We start from the raw sequence: 21353 nt of genomic DNA, 5'->3' as shown, positions 1-21353 counted from the left end.
ATTAAATGTTTGAGTTGGTTGCCATTTTCTTCTAAATGCTTCCTTTACTTGTTTGATGCATGACCTCTGAACATTCCTATGTAAAATAATATTTTCTCTGAAAAAACGTATTGTGATTGGCCTATGGAGCCTGACATGTGGTATACCATGTATATGAAGGTTGAATAAAAAGTAACACCTCAATGTTATGTCGCCAGCAGATGGTAGTATTGATGCATTAGAAGCTCTGAGTTGTTGTTTAGCACCTGTTCTTTCACAGTTGGCGGGAAGTTGCTGTGAGAAAAGGTTGTGCTGCTATTGCTCATGAAATGGAAGCCTGCTATGAGTACTAATTCGTGTGCTTAAGGAACCTGACGTGATTGAATCTTGGACTGCTAAAGAAGTCCTTTCAGTTGAAATTCACTGCTGAATGCAGGCTGTTTATGGAGGTGATTGTGTTAATGTAAATACTGTGTGTCACTGGGCCCAAAAATTTAAAGATGAAGAATCAGAGCTGATTTGTGTGGTCAGGAATGAAATAGATAATCTGTGACAGCAACCAATGAATTTCACATGAGAAAAGTTGTTGAATTGACTAAGAACAATTGACAGATCACTCAAAGAGAAACTGCTGTTAAGTTTAGCATTTCACAGAATGTCTGGGTCTCAGTACTGAGGTTCTTTAGTATTGGAAGGTTTGAGCAAGATGGGTTCCTAGCATGCTGATGGCAGAGGTGAAAGCTTCAAAAATTGAAACTTGCTGGCACTTGTAATACTGTGAAAATGAAGGTGAAAAATTTCTTTACAGCATCATGACAGCCAACAAAACATGGGGTTATCATTACAACCCAGAACCAAAGCAATGATCTATGGAATATCATCACAAAGCTTCATCTAGGAGGAAAGCCTGGAAAGCCTGAACCCAGGCTTTGGTGGAAAAACTTGTAATCAGAGGTTTTTTGGGATGCAGATGGTGTTACATGATTTCCTTGAACCTGGCACTACTATCAACTCAGAGCAAAACATTGCAACACAGAGAACTTTAAAATAGTAATTAAGAGTTTTAATAGCACAAGAAGGAACATGTCAACACTAGACTTCACACCTTGAGTCACCCAAGAGGCAATCACGTTGATTTCACCACCATCCTACCACATCTGCCACACAGTCCGGACTTGACACCATGAAACTTCCACCTTTTCCCAAAATTGAAGGAACACCTTTGTGGGCATTTGAGTCAAATTAAGAGGTGGAAAGACTGTCAGGACTTGGTTGAAGTGGCAAAGTGTGAACTTTTTCGTGACAGCTTTAAGAAGCATGTCCATCATTGGTAGAAGTGTGTAGTGAATGGTGGCCATTATGTGGAAAGCTTAATACAAAAGAGCTCGTTTCAAAGATTACTTTCCTGTTAAATTTACAGAAATATCCCTATTTAAACTTTAAATGATGGTGGAGACATTACTTTTCATTCTTCTTCTACCCATAGGGAGAGAAATTCTTGTAATGGAAGGCAGGAAATCAGGAAGAGGGGAAATGGGTCTCACCCTTTCCCCCAGAAATACAGGTTGTAGGACCACTTTACCTAGAATTCCTTGCTTCCTTTGCAGGAGTGCAGGCTGCAGATCCATTTTGCCCATGATATCACTCTCCTTGTTTGCCTCAGGGCTGTAGGCCAAAACTCTGAGCAGGCGTTGGCCTAACCCTCCTCGCAGGTTCAGCACACGTGCACCAAAGTAGCAGGGGGCCTTCTGGACATGTCAGAGGTTTACCAGTTGATGTCTGGATATGTGCAGAAAATTCATGATAAAGCAGGGGCAAGAAGGTCTTTTGGCACGGGATATACCAGCATCTCTTCCCTTTCCCCTTCCTGCCACCCCTTCCTGTCACCTAGAGAAATTGGGGTGATGGGGAGGTGCCTGCAGTATCTCAGGTGACCACTATGAGCAGGGCAGTTTCCAGCCCTTCCCTTCCCTGGGAATGTTTTGCTATAGACTTCTATTAGGCACTGCCACCTGTGCTCAGTAACACAGCTTTGAAGCGGAACCAGAAAAGGGGTGGAGGATGGTGTTGTCATCAAAGTTACTGGGCACTTTCCTGCGAGGACAACCTGAGAAGTAGATGAGCCCAAAGGTTTTAGGCTCGTCTGCCTCTATTCTGAATTAGAACAGTTTTGCTAATTCAAGTAAAGGTCTTTGTATCCTTGTCCAGAAACAGCATATAAGCAACAGAAAACATTTTAATCTGAAATACAGTGCAGACATCATGAAATATAAAATGCAGGTAAAATACAACCGCCCCCCCTCCGCCCTTCCCCCACTATAATAACATAAAGACCACAAGACTTTTTGTGTGTTTGCTGCAAAAGGCTAACATGGCTCCCCTTCGAACTGTCGTAGACTGAGAAATACAGTAATTATATAAAATCTAAAACGCAAGTAACAAAGCCCACGTTTGTTGTTATTTGCGTTCTACGCGTCTCGCTTCCCGCCCCGGCGCAAAAAAACGTCAAGCAAATTAAAAACAGGAAGCTTCACAGGAGAAAACGAGCATGCGCCAGTCTTTGCCTACCTTTCAGCAGCGCCCGCGGATCTTGAGTTTTATAGAGACAGAAATTAGAGTGACAAGACGATTGAATATGGAAATAGAGTAACCTACTGGCTGCGGTCGCACAACTCTGTTGGCTAAAATAGGCCGTCTGCTTTCTTGTTCAGTGTCCTGTGGACACTTGGTGTGATTATAGATCAGGCAATCTAGTTACTACATTAAACCACAGTTCGGGTACCCGGATTGGCCGGTTCTTTTCCTTTCCATCTGTGGACCAACGGGGCGGCCCCAAAACCTTTTTAGGATACAACAGGAATAGGGAAAATCAAATGCTGTTTGGGGCTGGCGGAGAGGCGGGATAGCGGTGTTATTCGTTCATTAATTAGGTCGTAGTCCCAGGCGGTTTCAATCCGCCTCCCTCTTTGTAGAAAGGTAGTGGGTGTCTCTACACAACGATCCATCGGGGTGCTGCCGCACGCAACCGGAGAAGGGAAGCCCTCCGAGGCGCGTGCGTGCGGGTCCTGCCCGGGAGACGCGGCGGCGTAGGCGGCTGGAAAGCGCTCCCTTCCCAGCTGCAAAGGGGCATCAGCTGGTGCTGCGGGAGCCTTCCGAAGCGCGCACTTCCGATACCGCCTCTCTGGGCGTGGGGAGGAAGAGGAGAAGAAAAGCTCGAGTCTTGCGGCCAAGGAAGCGCTTCCTGTCTTGGAAACAGGACAAGTGAGACGGAGGGGCAGCGCTGAACCCAGTTAGTGAGTTTCGGACAGTGGCCGTGAGTCCTGGGATCGGGGCCTTTTCGTCGCTGCACCCTCTCTGGCCGACGCGTTTTGTCTCGATTCCCGCAGAGCGCGGGACCCTTCCCTCCGCCCATCCCGAAGCTCTTCTCCGAGGCTCCCAGCTGGTCGGAGGAAAATCCTGCCAGCGTCCCTGGGAGGCGACGGCTCTGCTTCCTGAAGGCTATCAGGGGAATTAATTGTAACGGCAAGTGTCCTGGCGATGTTCTTCCTCTGCCGCTGGGAGAGTAATCCTGCGGCTGAGGAAGCGATAATATTCAAAGCCCTGCCGGGCTTATGTTGGAGGGTCAAAGGAAAAGCAACAGAATCCCCTTCCCCTGGTATTGTCACACCTCCTCCTCCTCAGCTCACCACAGCTTTAGTATTAAAATGTTAATCATCTCCTTTTCAGGGCAGGTGAATCTGGAGAAGAAGCAGTACCAACCAGAGGGAGGAGAAGCTGCATCTGATCATCTTTCTTCCTTGAGATTAAGCATAACTGACAGCCATCTTCCTCCAATCCTTCCTTCCTCCTGATGCATTGCAGCATAAATTCTTCCCAGTAAGCATGACCGGCTAGTAATACCAGATGGAGGAAAGTAATCACAAATAGTGTGTGCGCGCCTTCGAATCAGTCTTGACTCCTGGCAACTGCCTGGACCTAGAATTGTTGAATGCATTAATCAGAAGGGATCTTATAACTTCCTGCTCAGTACAGGAATTCCCCAAAACGTTCCTGACAGGTTGCAGTCCAGCCTGTCCAAAACCTTCCAACCATGAACAAATTATTATTTATACACTTCTGCAGATCATAATCAGCTTGTGTTCGGCCTCTGCCTCTGATAGACTGTAGTCCACAAAAATTCATGTAATAATTTGGACATTTTTAAGGTGCCACAGGACTCTTTGGTTTTGCTGTAAAAAAGCAACCTTTTGGAACTCTTACTGGTTGAGAAAATTGCAAGAGGCAGTAGGAGGGCATCTCAAGAACATACCACCAATTCCGTCTCCTCTTGACTGTTTAACAGCTTGGCCTTGCATGAATTGAACTCGTGTGTAGAGATTCATATGTAAAAATAAGGGTATGTTGTGTTTGTTGGGATATGGAATTGACTTTTTGTATAATATTCTTGGCTGTTATAGGTTCTGTTGCTCAAGGGAGAAATCTAATGAATTGACTTTATTTTGATGCAGTAGAAGTGAAGAGTGATACTAGACCACACCATTAGGAATCATGAGAAAGCTTTGCATAAAATATATTGCAAAGCCTTGCATTGCTATTCAGTAACACATGAAATTAGAGTCAAGAAATTCAAGCTAAGCAAGTATGTCAAGATTTCAGATTAGTTTTTTTCCAAATAAGATGGTACAGTGAATCGCTTGGCAATGGCGCAATTCATGTTTCAGTTATTTGCTATATAAGACTGCAATTCTATATTTATTTGCCTGGGAATAAGCTTTATTATATTTTAGGAGACGTGCATAGATTTGCACTGTTGTGTTTTTCTCTCTAGTGAAAAATGACTGATGATTCAAATTAATAATTGAAATTAACAGTTCAGACACAAATATGATAGTTTCGGCTTTTAAAAATGCTTTATTTATGTTTTATTTCCTTTTTAAACAGAACATGATAAGCCAAAATGAATCCTGTGGTGCAGAGCAGATATCTGTATCCTATTTAACATGCCTGCTTTATGTATTAGAAGAATGGACTGGAGTGGAACGTTTGGAAGAATATCTGAGTTACCTGATCTATCTCACATGGCTATTTATGCCACTACTCATAGGTTTTCTACTTCCAGTAGTCATTCTCCTCCTCCTTTATATTTCTATTTTCATTCTTCATATTTACAAAAGAAAGACAGACCTAAAAGAAGCTTATCTGAATGATTTCTGGGATGGTGCAAGACAAATGTTGGCAACTATATGGTATGTCCATGCAAGAATATGGAATGGTAAGTATCCTCATTCTTCTTATGCACGACAGTTGTGAACTAAATTATCCTCAGGCTTAAGGACTGATTCATAAAATCAATGGATAATTTAATGATGCTTATTTCCATAATTTTCCCCTGGACTTTTTGAAAGTTTTGCTTTTAATATCATGTCAGAGGTTCATTTTATTTCACTTTGTAATGTTCTCCTTTCCTAAGCTGATAATCCGTAAGTAAACATTGTAAAAAAAAATCGCAGAAATATAAGAGGTATTCCACAATATAGAATATTGTTCTGTATCTTTGTGTTTGGAGGATGAATACTATGCATACAATATATAGTTACTCTTTCTCAACCATACTACCCTTCAGATAATTGGCACTACGGTTCTCATCAGTGTGACTGGCTGGGATTAATAGGAGTTATATTCTTAAACAAGTTAGTTTATTTTCTAGAAAACCCCTTCCATGTTTTTTACTTATTTTATTTTCAGCACATGTATGTTATTTGTTATTCAATTAACAATGTTCCATATAATGAAAATAATGAAAATTAAATTCATGAAAAATGCACTAGAGTAAATAGAAGTTAAAGAAATCACTGTAAAAGATTAATAAAACAAAATCAAGACAGTAAAATAGTAGAGGTTACTACCAATATTTAATAGGCATAATACTGTCAGCCCTTCTGACAGTAAGAGCGCCTGACTTTTTAGAGTGGAGCTATGTCATTAATGGACTATTTGCAGTCCTGAAAAATCCATCCAGTGGTCTGTGACAGGTATCTACAGCTCCCTTCCAAGTTCCTCTGGTGGTGCTGATTTGCCATTTTGCCAATAATTAGTTTTATTACAGTTTATTACATTTTGTTGATAATTATCTTTGGGATTTGTGCATCTTTTTTCCTTCACACCATACTAAAATACTGCTTAATGGGTTCTCAAGAACACAAATCTTATGTGAAGAAGGCTATGTGCAGAGAGTCATTCTACTGGGGAAGAAATGTGAGGCAGCCTAAATCAGGATTGCCATGGGCTGGGGTAGCAGTGAGAAAGCTCCTGTCTTTCGTGAATTGGGATCTGTAGAGGAGTGGGAAGAACTTTAATTTCTTACCCTTTCCAAGTTTTCTGTCTTTGATTGATAGTTAAAACAGCGATTAGTTATTAATTAGTTAACAGTTATTAACAGCAGAGAAAAATGATTCTGATTGGTGAGAAAGGTCCAGGTTAAAGCTACCCCCTAAACCTTGGGATCATACATATATGTATAGATATATGCCTGTAGATGTCAGTGTGTCCTTGAAAAAGCCAGTCTGTGGCTAAACTAGCCAGCTGTGGATGCTGTTATGCCCATCAAATAGCTGGCATGGCATGTGGGATGAGTCTGCCAGTCGGTCTGCCTCCCTCAGCAGGATAGGGAGGGGAGGATTGAGTCCTCCCCCCCCCCCCCCAGGTTTCCTTGTAGAGTCAGAATCACCAAATAGGCATTTTTGGTGGGCTAAGAAAAAGGCTGAGTCTAGCCTCTGGAGAGTAGGGGGGGGGGGGGCTGTTGCTGCCTAGCAGCAGCTATCTCAGTCAAGTATCTTCACTGCTATCTCTTCCAAGTGCAGAAGACTTTTTCACCTGTGGTCTTCTTTCCCTTACATACTTTCCCCCTTTTTGGAAGGTTGAAATTTCCTTTTGACTGCTTCCCTCTAACTGTCCTCCATTAATGTAGTTGAACTTCAGTCTTTGTCATAAGAGGACAAGATATCTGCCACTGTGTTCTGCTTGTTTGCTTTATCGGTTATTGAAAATCTATAAGGTTCCAATACTTTGTACTATCTGGCAAGATGCCTATTTGGTGGATGCCTGTTACTCATCTGGTGTAGCCAGGTGAGGAGTTAGTGATATGTTATTACTCCCTCATAAATATACCTGCAGGATTTCAATGGACTATTTTAGCGCATAAGCTTCCTTTTTTATTGTACTACATTATTGCTCTTGAAGTGTTAGCTTCTTGGGTAGGAGACCACCAGAGGCTGATCCTAATCCTACATTAGAAGCATCCAGTGTTTCTCAAACTTAGCAACTGTAAGACGTGTGGACTTCGACTCCTAGAATTCCATGGGAATTTATGGTTTCAGCATAAATAGGCACTTGTACCATTGGAGCTTTACCTTGCATTCATTTTCTCCAGACCAACTGACATTCCTAAATTTCCAACAGTGTCTGCTGTCCTCTCTTCTGATACCTGGACAGTAGAATCTATCTGAACATGTCCTTTCTCTACCTACATGTTCTGAAAAGGGATTTGCCGGTCCGTATTGTAGAATTGTTTCTCAGTATCAGCCAGGGGCTACAGACTGCTCTAGTCTTTCCTGAGTAACTAGATTTGTCCTTAACCTGTACAAGACGTTATTGATACTTTCCTAAATGGAATTCTAACACCACTTCTTTGTATCTGCTGTCATTTCCTGCCAACATGTTTTTAAGGAGGCATCTTCTCTCTATTTCCCCTATATCTACTTTCCGTGGGAGATGTCCAGGATCCAGGGGCTCTTCTCTAGCTTTAACTACCTTTCTAAGAACTTTCTCTTTTCTGGGCTACTCTCTTTCCCCATCAAATCTGGAGGAGAGAATGTCTATTGCCTCTGAAACCTTCTCTTTCTGCTTTCATGCTTGTGCCTGACCCTAACCTCTACTGGCATTAAAAACCAGCACTTCCCAAATGTTGCTCACTGCCACTTTTTCTGTGTTTTCAATCAGACTTACAGCAAACATCTTCCCAGGCATGCTTATCAAACTATTCTTCCTACAGTTTTTATATTTATTTTTCCTACCTTTGTTGGGTTCTTGGTGCTCTCTGAGCTTGGCTGTCTTCTTGCGGACATTTGATTATCCAGCTAGGTAACATCATCAGTGCGAGCGAGAGTGGGGCTTGCTGGCTGTGTATGTGTGTGTGTATGTGTGTGTATGTGTATTAATAGTAGTTTGCCTTGCCAGTCTTGATGGAGGTATGGCTTCCTCTTTGATGGTGCCTTTATTATGTTATTCTTTCCTCCCTGATTATCTGGTGCTGTTTCCTGCTTTCTGATGTTGGCTGCTGAAGGGGATGTATTCTAGGCTGTTTCTTTCCTAGGCTTTTGACTGTGTCTTTTAAGTGGTTTGTCTGTGTGTTTATAGTCTGAATGCCAGGCTTCCAAGAATTGCCTAAGGTTTTTGGATTTGGTTTCATCTAAGATATTAACAGGTCCCAGTTTAACCTATAGTTGAGTCTGTCTGTGTGTTTGCCAGTCTGGTAGTTCATACTTTGCTTCTATTATTTTTCTGTTCTTTATCTTGAGGCCAAAAAAAAAAAAAATGCAACTCCCTAATCCTAACCCTTTTTTTCAGGGGTAAGATTAGGGAGTGGCAGCATGACAGTGAAATTCTAGTTCTGTTTACTTTTGAAATGATACATTCCCATAAGTCCTTATGAGCCATCTGTTTCAAAAAGCTGATAACCTTTTACTAAATTGTTCATTCAGAGGTAAATTGTCAAACTGCAAGAACATGTGTATATGCGAGGAAAAGGAGATGGTCTGATTCACACATAACACTAAACCTGAATGATATTTGCTTGTTTTTTGTTGAGCTGTTCTTTTTTCTGTTAAGTGTCCTGAGTAAATGACTCAGCTTCATTATATGTGAACCAGATCACAATGCCTTCTCCAATAAACCATGGTTAAATAATATCTGGGTTGTTAGGCAAAAAGCAGGCCACAGGGTGTTTAGCTGAGGTGGGCAATGCTTGAAAGGTTAGAGGCTGTAACTTGACCTATGATTTTACAGAAAAAGGCATGGTATTTTTTTTCACCTGTTTTGGGGTTTTAAGGGGATTAAAGGGTAAGAACAAGAGTAGGAGGTCACAGAGCAGGTCCTATTTTAATTCGATAATGCCTAGGGCACTTTCTATTTTCATTGAAGCAAGTGAATTTTGCAGTTGTAAGTATAATAATAATAATAATAATAATAATAATAATAACAGCAATAACAGTAATTGTAGCTGTAAGAGATTCACCCCCCTTTAGATTAACTGTTTTTGGTCCTGTTTGCTAAGAGAGAAGTCTGGCACTGTTAAAGGGCAGAAGCTATTTTTGCCAAGTTATAGTACTTCCTATGCAGAATAGGAATGTTTCTGGCTTTAAGAACATAAACTGCATTTATCTAAAAATAGCTGAGCAAAATAACTGATGAAACTGAATTATCTGCTATAAAAGAAGCTAAGGAATTCGATTCATATACAGTATGTTGATTTGTGATTTTGGTATTTCTGTGTCCTAAACAAATCATGTAATCCAGAAGCAATTATTTTTCATCAGCTGTCCCAAATACCTTTTGAAGATGAATAATTGGCCAAAAAGAAGAAAGAAGGCGGCATATCTGATTGACATGAGTAATAGACAAACCTGTGAACATTAATACAAAGATATTCAACTGAAGTGGGGTTACAATATAATAGTTAAATAATTAATAATTGCCATGGATTGTAATGTATTTATAATTGGTACCTATACTCAGCAGTTTCATAATTTTAATATCTGAAGAATTTTTTGTTATGCAAACTTAATATTTATTTTTATTTATCATATTTATATAGCCATCTCACACAAGGTGACTCTATCAAATGCTAATCTTGAATGTTTCTGTCCATAACAGGTTATGAATTGCATGGCCTGGAAAAAATACCAGATGGACCAGCACTGATTGTATTTTATCATGGAGCAACTCCCATAGACTTTTTCTACTTGGTGGCCACTATTCTTATCAAGAAGAAAAGAATTCTCCATATAGTTGCTGATCATTTTGTGTTTTCAACGCCAGGTAATTCTCTTGAACAATTAAGAGAAATTACTTGTACATTACAAATAATGTATGGATAAGCTTTACTTCTTATGTATTTACTAGTTATTTCAATAAGATATATATTGAAAGACACCAGTGAACTAAATTATTTTCTTATTTTAAATAACAATCCATTCAGTTACTAACTAGTCAAGTATTCTTACTTGTTAGACTTAATTTCTTATCCTGAAGCCTTACGCTAATCTAAATCCAAAAACGCTGTACTCTGTTAAAAAGAAAAGTGGACTCCTATGTAACTTACACCATTGTACTGGCTTCCTATCTCAAATTTCTTATCATGAAGCCTTCTGTAGCTACTTTCTAGTTAAATTGTTTCTAGAGTAGTGATAGTTGAGGGAAAAGGGCTTTTTAAATGACCAATATCATGTAAGCTTTTCAGCATAAAATATATATTGCATAATCTATATAAAGATATTTGATTATTGGATGTTGATTGTTAGATTTCTTTCCAGGATAAATTTTCATCAAAAAATTATGAGTTGATAACTCTTATCACTGATTGTTGATTTGAAAGTATTTCATTAGATCCAGACTGGTAATGGAGAGTATAAGTGTTGAATTGATAATTTGCTACAAACCTAGGAAAATCTAGTCCTTTGTGGCTTTCTCATAATTTACACCTGCTTTGTTATTCACTGTTTATTCCATATTTCTCTGATAGAGTATAATAACTGGAGAGATCATAATTTTATACCAATATTAGTCCTACAACAGTTTCTTATGAATTCCAGGTATGAAGTTATTACTTGATGTGTTCTATGCTCTGCGTGGATCTCAAGAAGAATGTAGAAAAGTATTAGAGAATGGAGGACTATTGATAATTTCACCAGGGGGAGTACGGGAAGCGCTATTCAGTGATGAAAATTATACCATTTTATGGAGAAATCGTAAAGGATTTGCTCAAGTGGCCATTGATATGAAAGTGGTAAATATTCTGTAGGCATAACTGGGATATAAGATTACAGGTGTTTATGTGTGCCATGCTTAGAAATATAACATTTCTGGAAATAAAACATTTCTGGTAAACTTTAAGCAATAGAAAACAATGTAATGGAGATAAGTGGTTCAACCACTTAGAGTAAGTGTGGTATAGTGATTAGGGTGTTGGATTGATATGAAGGAAACTCATGTTCTGGTCTACCCTCAGTCACAGATACTTGGGGCCAGTCAACACTCTTTTATCTCAGTCTACTTCACAAGGTGGTTGTTGCAGCAAAAAATGCCTCCTTTAGCTCCTGTATGAAAGGAGTAATATAAATCTATATAAATCAATAAATGAATTAAAACATTGACATATATGCAATACTTATTTTTAACACTTTTTATAAAGTTACTTTGTTAACTTTCTGAAAAGTATTATGGATAAATTTGTTTACTCCTGAAAGTATGTTTTGTATGTACAATTGAAATATACACTTTATTTAGACAATTGTATATTTATTGATTCAATTTATTTTAAATTGTTTTAAATTTTGTTCCCAATGGATCTACAAAGTGCTGAACTCTAAGAAATGTAGCTTCTCTTTATTTTTGTTAGTTTAAGAAGTATGCAAGCGAAATCTTAATGTTGGAAACAGTGTAGTTTTAAAAAAAGTAATGTGTTTTTTACTTTATGTTTTACTATATCAGAACTGTTGAAGGGAGGGAGGAGAGAGAAACACAAGTTTCAGACTATATCTGAATCTACAGAATCTCTTTGCTTGAATCTGAGGTATCAGGTTCTAGTTACTCTGATCCTTTTTAAAAATAATTTTCACAAATTTCCAGAAACTGAATATTTCCCTGTAATGAAACATGTTTCTTGCGGATGTTAGTTCCTTTCTTGATTTGGTATGCTTCCTTACCTAAACCAATTTAATTTGTATTTTAATCATTTAATGTATTATTTAAAAAAGAAATTATTAAAAATAGTTCATGACTTTTTTTCAAATTTCTCCAACTTTTCAGAAAAAAAAAATTAGGAAAAAAATGGTTTTGGCATTGGAGAATGGGTGGGAGAGGGGCAGTTTTCAGGCCTTCCCGTTTCTAGTCTGTTCCTCTGCTTGACTCTTCTTGCCAAATAAAAGCAGTTAAATAAACATTTCCATGACTGTTTATGCATTAAAAAGGGCAAGATGAGAATCTACTTCTTCAGATTTCTCAAATGCAAATTTCCCAAAATATTTATATAAATGCTATGCCATTGTGTACTATGGTAATTTTTACTTAATGCCATGTTCATGCTAATTAATGGTTAACACTTGTGGAGCAATTCAAATACTGGTACTCCCACATTTACATTACTGTAATACACTCTACGTGGGGCTTCCCTTATGTTTCCTCTAGTCCAGTGTGTCTCAACCTGGGCAACTTTAAGATGTGTGGACTTCAACTCCCAGAATCCCCCTGCTGGCTGGGGGATTCTGGGAGTTGAAGTCCACACATCTTAAGGTTGCCAAGGTTGAGGCACACTGAATTAGTCGGTATGATACTTCCACAGGGCACAAACGCAGGACTGTTTAGGACTGTGCAAAGTCTTCACATGGGTACCTTGTAAAGCCATTTGGCATCAGCAAAACAGAGTTTTTTGAAGCACTGAGGCAGATGCAGCCCCCAGAAGCCTCAGTGTGGATTTTTCAGGAACCTTCACAGATGTACATGCACAACTGCTTTACTTTGAGAGTAGTTCCACTAAAAGTATTGCCTCTCATACACTTATAGACAACCTAGGAAATCCTTGTCTGAGGCAGCAGCTAAATTAATGTTTTGAGGCATGAACGCTTTGCTTGTGCCCACAGACCGCAAAACACCTCTTCCAGTGCTTAATGCAATCCAAATGATTACCTAATGTTACCAGTGTCCCAGATTTCTCCATAATTTCCATGATGAAAGATGAAAATTAATGAGAAGATCCTACGTAACTCTTTCTCCATTTTGTTCATTGCTTGCAGGACAAGGTTGCTTTTCTGAAATGTGGAGAACTTCATACATAAAATTTTCCTGCAGCTGTATAGAGTAGTGCAAAAAGTTAATATACTTAACATTCTCCCTCAAATATTCTCACAGTGCAGACCTAGAATCCCTACAGATTGAAAATTGAAGTTGAAATAATAGGAGACTTACATCATTTTGTAGCAAAAGATTTGGGGATTCAGAATGGATGACTAAGACTCAAATTCCCAGTCAGTTACAAAGCTCATTCACTGAGTGCTTGTAAAGAAAGAAAAGGTTTTAGTTTCTTGGATCAACTGCTAGATAGAAATGTGACTAGGAAATAGTTTGCTATACTTGTTTCTCTTCACTTTTCAATTAATTGGTCTTCTGGTTTTAATTAATTTTTTAATTTTAATTAATTTAATTTAATTAATTTAAATTAATTAATTAATTAAATAATTAATTAAATTAATTTTCTGGTTTTAATTAATTTAAATATAATCAATTAATTATGGGAAATAAATTGTTAATATATATCTCCATCACTCTATTCTTCCAGCCCATCATTCCTATGTTCACACGGAATGTTCGGGAAAGCATTCGAGTAGTTGGAGGACAAATAAGTAAGCAACTTTAGTTTGGGCTTTTTCAGATTAAGTCATTTGTGATTACATTTTGTTCCTCCTGATTAGAGCTGGTTTTGGCGATCTTTTATGCTTATAGTGGTGGACACGATATAAATAAAAATGCTTATGTTTTCATTATCATGCTCAGATGGATGGATGGATGGCTTAGCCTGTTCTACAAGAAGAAGCCATTGTTGTTATTTCATTTATATTTTCCCCTTCTCTGACAGCTCAAAGCAACATACATGGATTTCCCCTGTTTTTAATCCCAGAACAACAGTCCTGTGGAATAAATGAATCAGTCTCAGTCCAAAGTTGTCCAATGATCTGCATGAAGGCCAGGCCTAAATTTAAGTTCCCCAAACTGAGTTCATCCCCTTAACCATTGCAGTACATATAGTTGGGCATTAGAATCTGTTTGCTGTTCTGCATAACAGTACAGACTTTTTAACCTGTTTTCTTGAGGTTTGATATTTTTTCATTGGGAGATTACTGTTTGGGGAAAAAAAAGCTGAAAACACTAAAAACTTGGTTACAGAGCCAGTTTGATATAGTGGTTAAGGTGCTGGACTAGAAACTAGGATACCATGAGTTGTAGTCTTCCCTTAGGCATAAAAGTCAGCTGGGTGATTGTGGCCCAGTCACTTTTTCTTAGCCCAACCCACCTCACAGAATTGTTGTGGGGAAAAAAAGAGGCAGGAGCATTATGTACACTGCCTTATAAAGATGGGATATTAATCGAAATTGTTGTTGTTGTCAGATTTGGCTCACAAGAACAGTTCTGCTGGATCAAGTCAAGGCCATTTAGTTAAGTGTTTGGTTTCTCACAATAGCCAGCCAGATGCCTTTACAATACTTACAATTAGGAAGTGGAAACATATTAGTCTCCCACCATGGGTCCCTTGCAACTGGTATTCGAAAACATGATATTCCCAACACAGAGGTAATATTGAGTCTTCAAGACTAATAGCCCTTGACAGGCCTGCTTTTCATTAATTTATCAATCTCCTTCTCATTTCAATTACTTTTCCAGTCATTCAGGTTAGTGGACATCACCACATTTTCTGATAATGACTTCTATAGGAATTCTGGCACATCGTCTTTTCTGTACGTTGTTCCATTTCTTTAGCTACATTTATGTCTTTTTCTTCCTTATTTCTTCAGTATCTTGCCTCAGTCCTTTTAGGTTAAACTAGAGATGACCTCTTCCATGAAGACTGCTTCCAGACTCCAAACTTATTCCAGAACATTCAAACCAGTTCAGCAACTAGTGGCAAACACTGCTTCTTGTTGCAGTTGCCTCTGTTCTGGTCTTCAGTCATTTCACTAGATCCTAGTTTTTTAGCCTGGTTTAGCAAGCTGCCATTCAGTTTTAACTTCCTAATGCAGAACTCAAGATGACTCTGGAAGCAGGTACTAAATTGCTGTTCAGATTTGTGTTACGAAGCGCTGTTGTATAGATTTGTGAGTGAATCACTACTTCTGTGATTTTTAAAGTAAGTAAGTGGGTAAAAAGACATAATTCTACCTGCTATCCTCTTAATCTGTCCTTTTTCAATTACTCAGAATTATTAAGGTTGATATATGAGCGTTTTCGTTTGCCACTACTTCCTCTGTATGGGAACTTTCCAGTCAAACTGAAGACATATCTTGGAGATCCTATTCCATATGATCCAAATGTAACTGCGGAAGAACTGGCAGAAAAAGTAAGATTTTACTTCTGGAGTATTAATAGCTTGATCATAAGTCACAGGGTTAAAATAAAGACTCTTGGATGAATTGCCAAGATATTTTTGTGTATACTATATCTATGGATGTTCAGATAACATTTTTGTGACTCAGACTGGGGATCAAAACATATAAATCTTGGTTGGGATAAATAGTACCAAAAACACAGAGTTGGTTGGAAATTAAAATGAATGAAAGGTTAGGGAAGATCTGTCAATATCTATTGATTTATTTTCTAGGCAAAGTTCCCAAGCTACAAGGAATTTTAAAGTTTTATTCACTATTTATATTGCAGCAGTATTCTCCAGTTCTTTTTAATTGTTTTCTAAACAATTTAATTTGCAGCTGTTTTTAGTTTAAATATTTAGATACTGATTTTAAATATTTTTTAGGAATTGATTCTGAACTGTTTGGAATCCTTTTGTTTTGAAAGGTAGTGTATAAATTCATGAATTCATTAAAAAGTACAGAAATAAAAATATAATGAATTTCACAGTTGAGCCATATAAAAGCAAAAGTACATTAAGATGTAATTTACATAGTATAAAGAACCTTTCTGGAGCCCAAAGAATAAAACATCAGCTATCAACAGCATGATAGTAAAACCCAGCAGTCAAAAGCCATTAAAAAGAGATGGTTTTTCAAACTCTTTTTTTAAAAAATGCAGGTGAGAAGGAGAGCTGTGCATCCTTAGGGAGGAAATTCGGTGATATTGGAACTACAAAAAGACTCTGTCCCTAAGGTCTATCAGTCAGACTAATCTTAGAGTCTCAAGAAAGTTTCAAATGGACCAGAAGTTACAAGTCTCACTCTGTCTAGTGTTTGATTTTATTCTTTTTGCCAGATCAGTGTTCGTCTTTGATCGTGAACACTTTTTTCAGTTCAGGTGTGGAGAGAGAATGAAATGATAGAAAGTCTCCTGAAATTAACTGGTTACTTTTCATAGTTAAATAACTTGGGATTTTTATCAGGCATATATGGTTCAGTACAGAATTAATGTGCTAAGAATAGTTTGGTGCTAAAGGGTTTCACATTGCTCAGTGGAAAGCTTGTGCTTTCAGAATGCCTTGCCATTCAGCAGAGGGCAGAGATTCCCTTTTACTAAACCCTAAATCAGAGCACCCCAGGATCCTCCTGCGTGGCTGGAATCTCCCCATTATGTTTATTATTTGATTTTGTAGTGCTTAAAGTATAAGTTGTAGGATGAAACTAATTTCCACACACAGAATTCTATATATTTTGTATCTGGGGGGGTTCTGTAATTTCAGGATTAAAATATTGAATGTCTGGTTAATATTATAGTTTGAAAAGGATTCATTGTTGGTTTTGATTTTAACTGAATTTACCACTGAATGATGCTATAATAATGAATAATTAACATTTCTCACCACCTCACTCCCCTCATAGGCAAAGAATGCAGTACAGTATTTAATAGACAAACACCAGGAAATACCAGGAAATGTATGGAGGGCTTTGATGGAACGAGTAACAACAGCGAAAGAAGATGACAAATAGCAAATCATTGTGAAAAAAATTTGAATGATATTTTAATGTGATGTATTATTTAAGAATTGTTATATTAGTTTTTTATTTGCTGTGCAAATGTACAATTTTACAGAAAACTAGGCTTTAAAAAATCATTGTTAAATGTATGGCTCAGGCAACTAAATCTTTCAGTATCAGTACAATAGCTTGTTTTTTACAGAAATAAAAATTTAGTTAAAAAACCACAATCCTAACTTGGAATAAGCTATAAAAATGGTATTTTAGTCTTTTTGAACATGTATCAAATATATAGCTTATTTCTACCACTTATTTAATGAAGTGTAAGCTTAAATGTTTTGGGACTGAATTTGATACTTTTCTTAGAACTCAGACTTTTTTTTTCCTATTCCATGTATTGTCCAGTGTAGTAGAGGTTGTCTTTAGTTTCTCCACCAAATCAGGCTTGCACTTATTCATTTTTATGAAAAACAATTGTATTAGATTGTGTACTTTAAAAGGAACTTTGGATATACTGTAATTTTGAACAATTTTAAAGCATGAAATAACATTTAACATGGTATCTGCATTGGACACAATAGGAAATCTAATTCCATTACAATTTGTTTAGGGAAACATGGTTGAAATTCAGCTATACCTGGATATATTGCCTATGACCATGCAGTTATATAGACACTCTTCCTTTTATAGGTCATCTTCTGATATCCTACTCTAATCTCCTCAGCGGGTGAAATTTACCTCCCACTTTCTGTTACTGTGTGTTCACAGATGTTCCATAATAAGAAAAACAGCTAAATTACAGTACATATTACATAATTTAATTAAATGTTTCTTTTCAAAAAGTTTAAAGTAATCAAATCTATGGATGCACAAGCTAGTCCAGATGAGCAAAAAAAATCCAGTATCTGTATTCATCAACACTTACAACTATAATTAGAATTTAGTTTTAAGGTACTGGTTAGTACTATTCACAGTGGTATTTAGAAAGAGAAAGTAAATTAGTGTAAGTGCATTGTAAATAATGTGGATTGGATCCAGCATAGTAATAGAGCAACTTCTGCAGGAGAAATGAATCCTTTTTAATCCTTTTGCTACTTCCCTGCAAGTGCTACATTTTTGGGGCAAACTAAACTGTTAATTTGTTTATGACGCTGTGCTGTCTGTTTTCCAAAAATTCTGAAAATTAAAATGCAGGATTATAGGTATAACTTCTGTGCCAAAGCAGTGCGAAGCCACCAAGATGTGCCTTATGTACAGTAGTGACTCTATGATCAATCATCATTCAAGCATAGGCTTCCATAGCAAGCCACAATGACATCAAAATGTCAACTTATGCATACACCAGTGTTTCTCAACCTTAACAACTTTAAAACTCCCATTCTGGGAATGGACTTCAACTCCCAGAATTCCCTAGCCAGCATGTTTCTGTATTCTCCACTTTGGTTATAGTAATATATCAAGTGGGCTGAGTATTAATTAATAGGTCAATTCATGAATCTTAGATCAAGATTGTTTATAGTAAAATGGTTGTATGAGTTAAACAGCATGACACAAGTACTTAACTGCATCATTTGCACTGCAGTGCACATGTGTCATTTTGATGTCATTGTGGCTTGCTATGGAAGCCTATGCTTGAATGATTATTGATAGCAACCTTTTTCTAGGGTAATGGTGTAATTCTGAACTCTTTTTTTATGTTGCTTATAATGTTGAATCCATTTTTAAGTTTAGATTCTGTTTTAAACATTCCATATATGTTTATTATGCATATTTATAACTGCTTAAACCTACTTATGAGTAGCTTATTTATGGTATATACATTGGACATTTATTTTGTTGTTTTAAAAGAACTTTTAAAATTATTGGAAGAAAAGTGTATTTGAAAATGTTCTAAGTAATATTTTTACTTTTTGGGGGGAGGGGGGTATAGAATTATTCTGAAAGTTCTTCAGAGTAAGTACTCTTAAATATGAGAACCATTCTGCTCTCACAATAATAATCCATAAAGCAAGGCTTTCTCTCTTTAAAATTTTAAGCAGAAAATCAGCTTTATCGTGTTTTTCCCCCCAGATTTTAGCATGCATAAGGAACTCCATCTAGATTCCTTTAGGAAGATGCCATGTGAAGCTCAAGTGCTTTACCATGGGTCCATTTCTCTGTTAGGATTTTTGGGGATGGAAGGGGCAGGGTTTGGATCTCCGAGCATTGAATTGTACCCAATTCTAATGAAAATAGAGCTCCTGGAAATCCTATAACATGTTTGCAGTAACTCTGCTTCCAGGAAAAAAAAAAACCCTTTTCTTTGATTGCTGCTTGTACTACTTGGTCTGTTAATTTATAAATAAATGATACAGGTAGTCCCTGGGTTAAGAACACCTGGTTTACAGATGACCCATAGTTAAGAACAGAGCCTATTGTAGAAAAATTCAAGTTAAATACACAATGGTTTAAGTTCATTACACAATACAACTTATATAGTATTGTACAATAATACTGTGCGGCTTAAATTCAACTCAAGGACAGACCTTGGGAACGGAAATTGTTCTTAAACTGGGAACTACCTGTACAATATTTTCTTTCTTTATATTATGATCCACTTAATCTGTTGCATCTGATAAATGTAAATCTGATGTCATATGATCTAATTTAACATAACAACAAGCAAGTGGCATCCTTACATTGCATCCAGTGATTTTTCCTATATGCAGGAACAATAAATGTATTATAAATAGTTTCATTAGTAGCTTCTTTAGGATATCATGGAAGAGGCTCATAATTTTAATTGACCTTATTTAGCTTCATATTGAATTCCTAAATCTAGGAAGCATACCACAACACCTGTTTATTTCTTAGGAGATTTATTTCTCATTGAAGTTAGTGAAAGATACTTTCCCCCCTTGCCAGTAATATATTAAAAAACAAGCCTTTTTAATCTTACTTTTTAACTCCTCTTAAGATCTTAAAAGAAAATTGTACAAAGCAAGTCGGTATGGTGAGCTTTTTATAATTATTATCATAAGGTTGGACCCAGGAAGTGGTCACTAATGATTTGTGAAATGTGTTAAAGAGAGAAAGCAGTAATCCAACAGGTAAAGAAAGGATCAATGCTCATATTTAGGAAGCAAATTAAAACCTCTTTGTCCATTTAAACTTTTAGTAGATTTTATTATTATTATTTTTTTAGTTCTGTTGCTGTTGCAAAATGTATTGCTTCTACTTTATTTTCAATCTCCTTTGCTCTTTAATTATTTTCTTTCATGCTGATTACTAAATGTTGAGATTGTTTAAAAGTGTTTGTAAGGCACTTTCATGAGTGAAATAGGAAACTGACCTATAAGTATGTGCTCTTGGGATCAAGAATACGGTTACTGCTGGATATTTTTTTTTGAGTAATGCTTTTAAATCACTTAAATTATAGTAACAAATCGAAATGTAGTTTCATTTTTTAAGAATACCTAAACAGATATTTTAGTTGCAGTTATTCCATATTGTTTTCTGTATTTTTATGCCATATGATATAAAAATATATATTGAATAAAATTGAAGTAATAACTAGAAAATATCTCCTACATGTTATTTTGCTGTCTGCATTCTATTTCTGTTAGTTTTTTTCTTGAATACTATAGTCATTGAAGAAAAAGATTATATAGATAAAACAATCAAATGGAAGCAAGAAGTATATATAATTACTAGCCAAAAAAACAATAATGCACAGAGTTGTATGTTTTTAGTAGTATTAAATACTAGGTCTTGGAGAGCCTTGGAAAGTGTTGTTTTGTAAATGCTTTAGCACTAGTGAAGTGCCACTTCTGAAGGTGAAGACATTAAAGGAGTCACTTTCCCTGGAAAATGTACTGCTTTAAAGGCTTTTCTCAGTCATCACTCTGTGTCTCTGTTCCAGTGGAAGTTTTTTGTATGTGGATAAAACCTTGAAAGAGTTGCACCATGTCTTCTGGAAGACATGGCTCCTTCAGTGCTCTGAGGAGGTATATTGTTTGCAGCAACATGCTTTGCAAAGTGTTTATAATACTATCAGTCCATAAAAGGCTTTTTTAAGGACCAGAAGAAAAGAATGTTACACAATTTTTTTATGTTTGCTCTATGGAATTTGATAAGTGCTTGATTACTGGAAAGCAAGGCATGACACCATTTCTGTTTTATTTTGTTACGCTGTCTTTTCCATCTGATGAGGTATGACGAGATGTTCAACAGTAAAACAGTCAAACCAATCTGCTTTTTGTCAGTCTGGCCTCTCCCTGAAAAAAAAAAATTAAGAATAGCACAGAAATTTTATCTGCTAAGGGAAGTGAGCATGCCAAGATCAATCTATATACTTTGGGACAGGTGTGAAGAAATTCATTCTTGACTATGAAGTTCTAAAATGTGTAAGATAGGTTCTAGTGTTTAAGTTTTAAAATAAATTATTTAAAGGCTAGATAATCCATAGATGTGAAAAACTGAGATTGC

The 21353-nt window shown here is 36.9% G+C and overlaps 1 protein-coding gene across 2 annotated transcripts; it reads left to right on the top strand.

The window, feature by feature from the left end:
• Positions 1 to 2962: 2962 nt before the first annotated feature.
• Positions 2963 to 20432, top strand: LOC103062243 (DGAT1/2-independent enzyme synthesizing storage lipids-like). Of its 2 annotated transcripts, none has more exons than XM_007439813.4 (8): positions 2963 to 3272; positions 3706 to 3855; positions 4921 to 5251; positions 9910 to 10074; positions 10848 to 11041; positions 13589 to 13652; positions 15222 to 15361; positions 16791 to 20432. In XM_007439813.4, the coding sequence occupies exons 3-8, from the start codon at positions 4924 to 4926 to the stop codon at positions 16896 to 16898; spliced, it is 999 nt and encodes a 332-aa protein (XP_007439875.1). In that variant the 5' UTR covers positions 2963 to 3272; positions 3706 to 3855; positions 4921 to 4923; the 3' UTR covers positions 16899 to 20432. The 2 variants fall into 2 exon arrangements, with proteins under 2 accessions (XP_007439875.1, XP_087986747.1); XM_088130621.1 differs by having other exon boundaries at positions 2963 to 3501.
• The last annotated feature ends 921 nt before the right edge of the window (positions 20433 to 21353 follow it).

The sequence above is a fragment of the Python bivittatus genome, unplaced genomic scaffold (genome assembly GCF_059951505.1).
Source record: "Python bivittatus isolate LINGU-HERP-01145 unplaced genomic scaffold, Pbiv_v1 ctg000840_np1212, whole genome shotgun sequence".
Taxonomy (NCBI): domain Eukaryota; kingdom Metazoa; phylum Chordata; class Lepidosauria; order Squamata; family Pythonidae; genus Python; species Python bivittatus.
Note: the sequence above shows the minus strand (reverse complement) of the source record. Positions and strands in the feature narration are given on the sequence as shown.

Coding starts and splice junctions, on each gene's coding strand:
- LOC103062243 (XM_007439813.4), top strand. CDS start 4,924: ATGATAAGCCAAAATGAATCCTGTGGTGCAGAGCAGATATCTGTATCC. Junction 5,252..9,909: donor CCATGCAAGAATATGGAATG/GTAAGTATCCTC, acceptor TGTCCATAACAG/GTTATGAATTGCATGGCCTG. Junction 11,042..13,588: donor TGGCCATTGATATGAAAGTG/GTAAATATTCTG, acceptor CTATTCTTCCAG/CCCATCATTCCTATGTTCAC.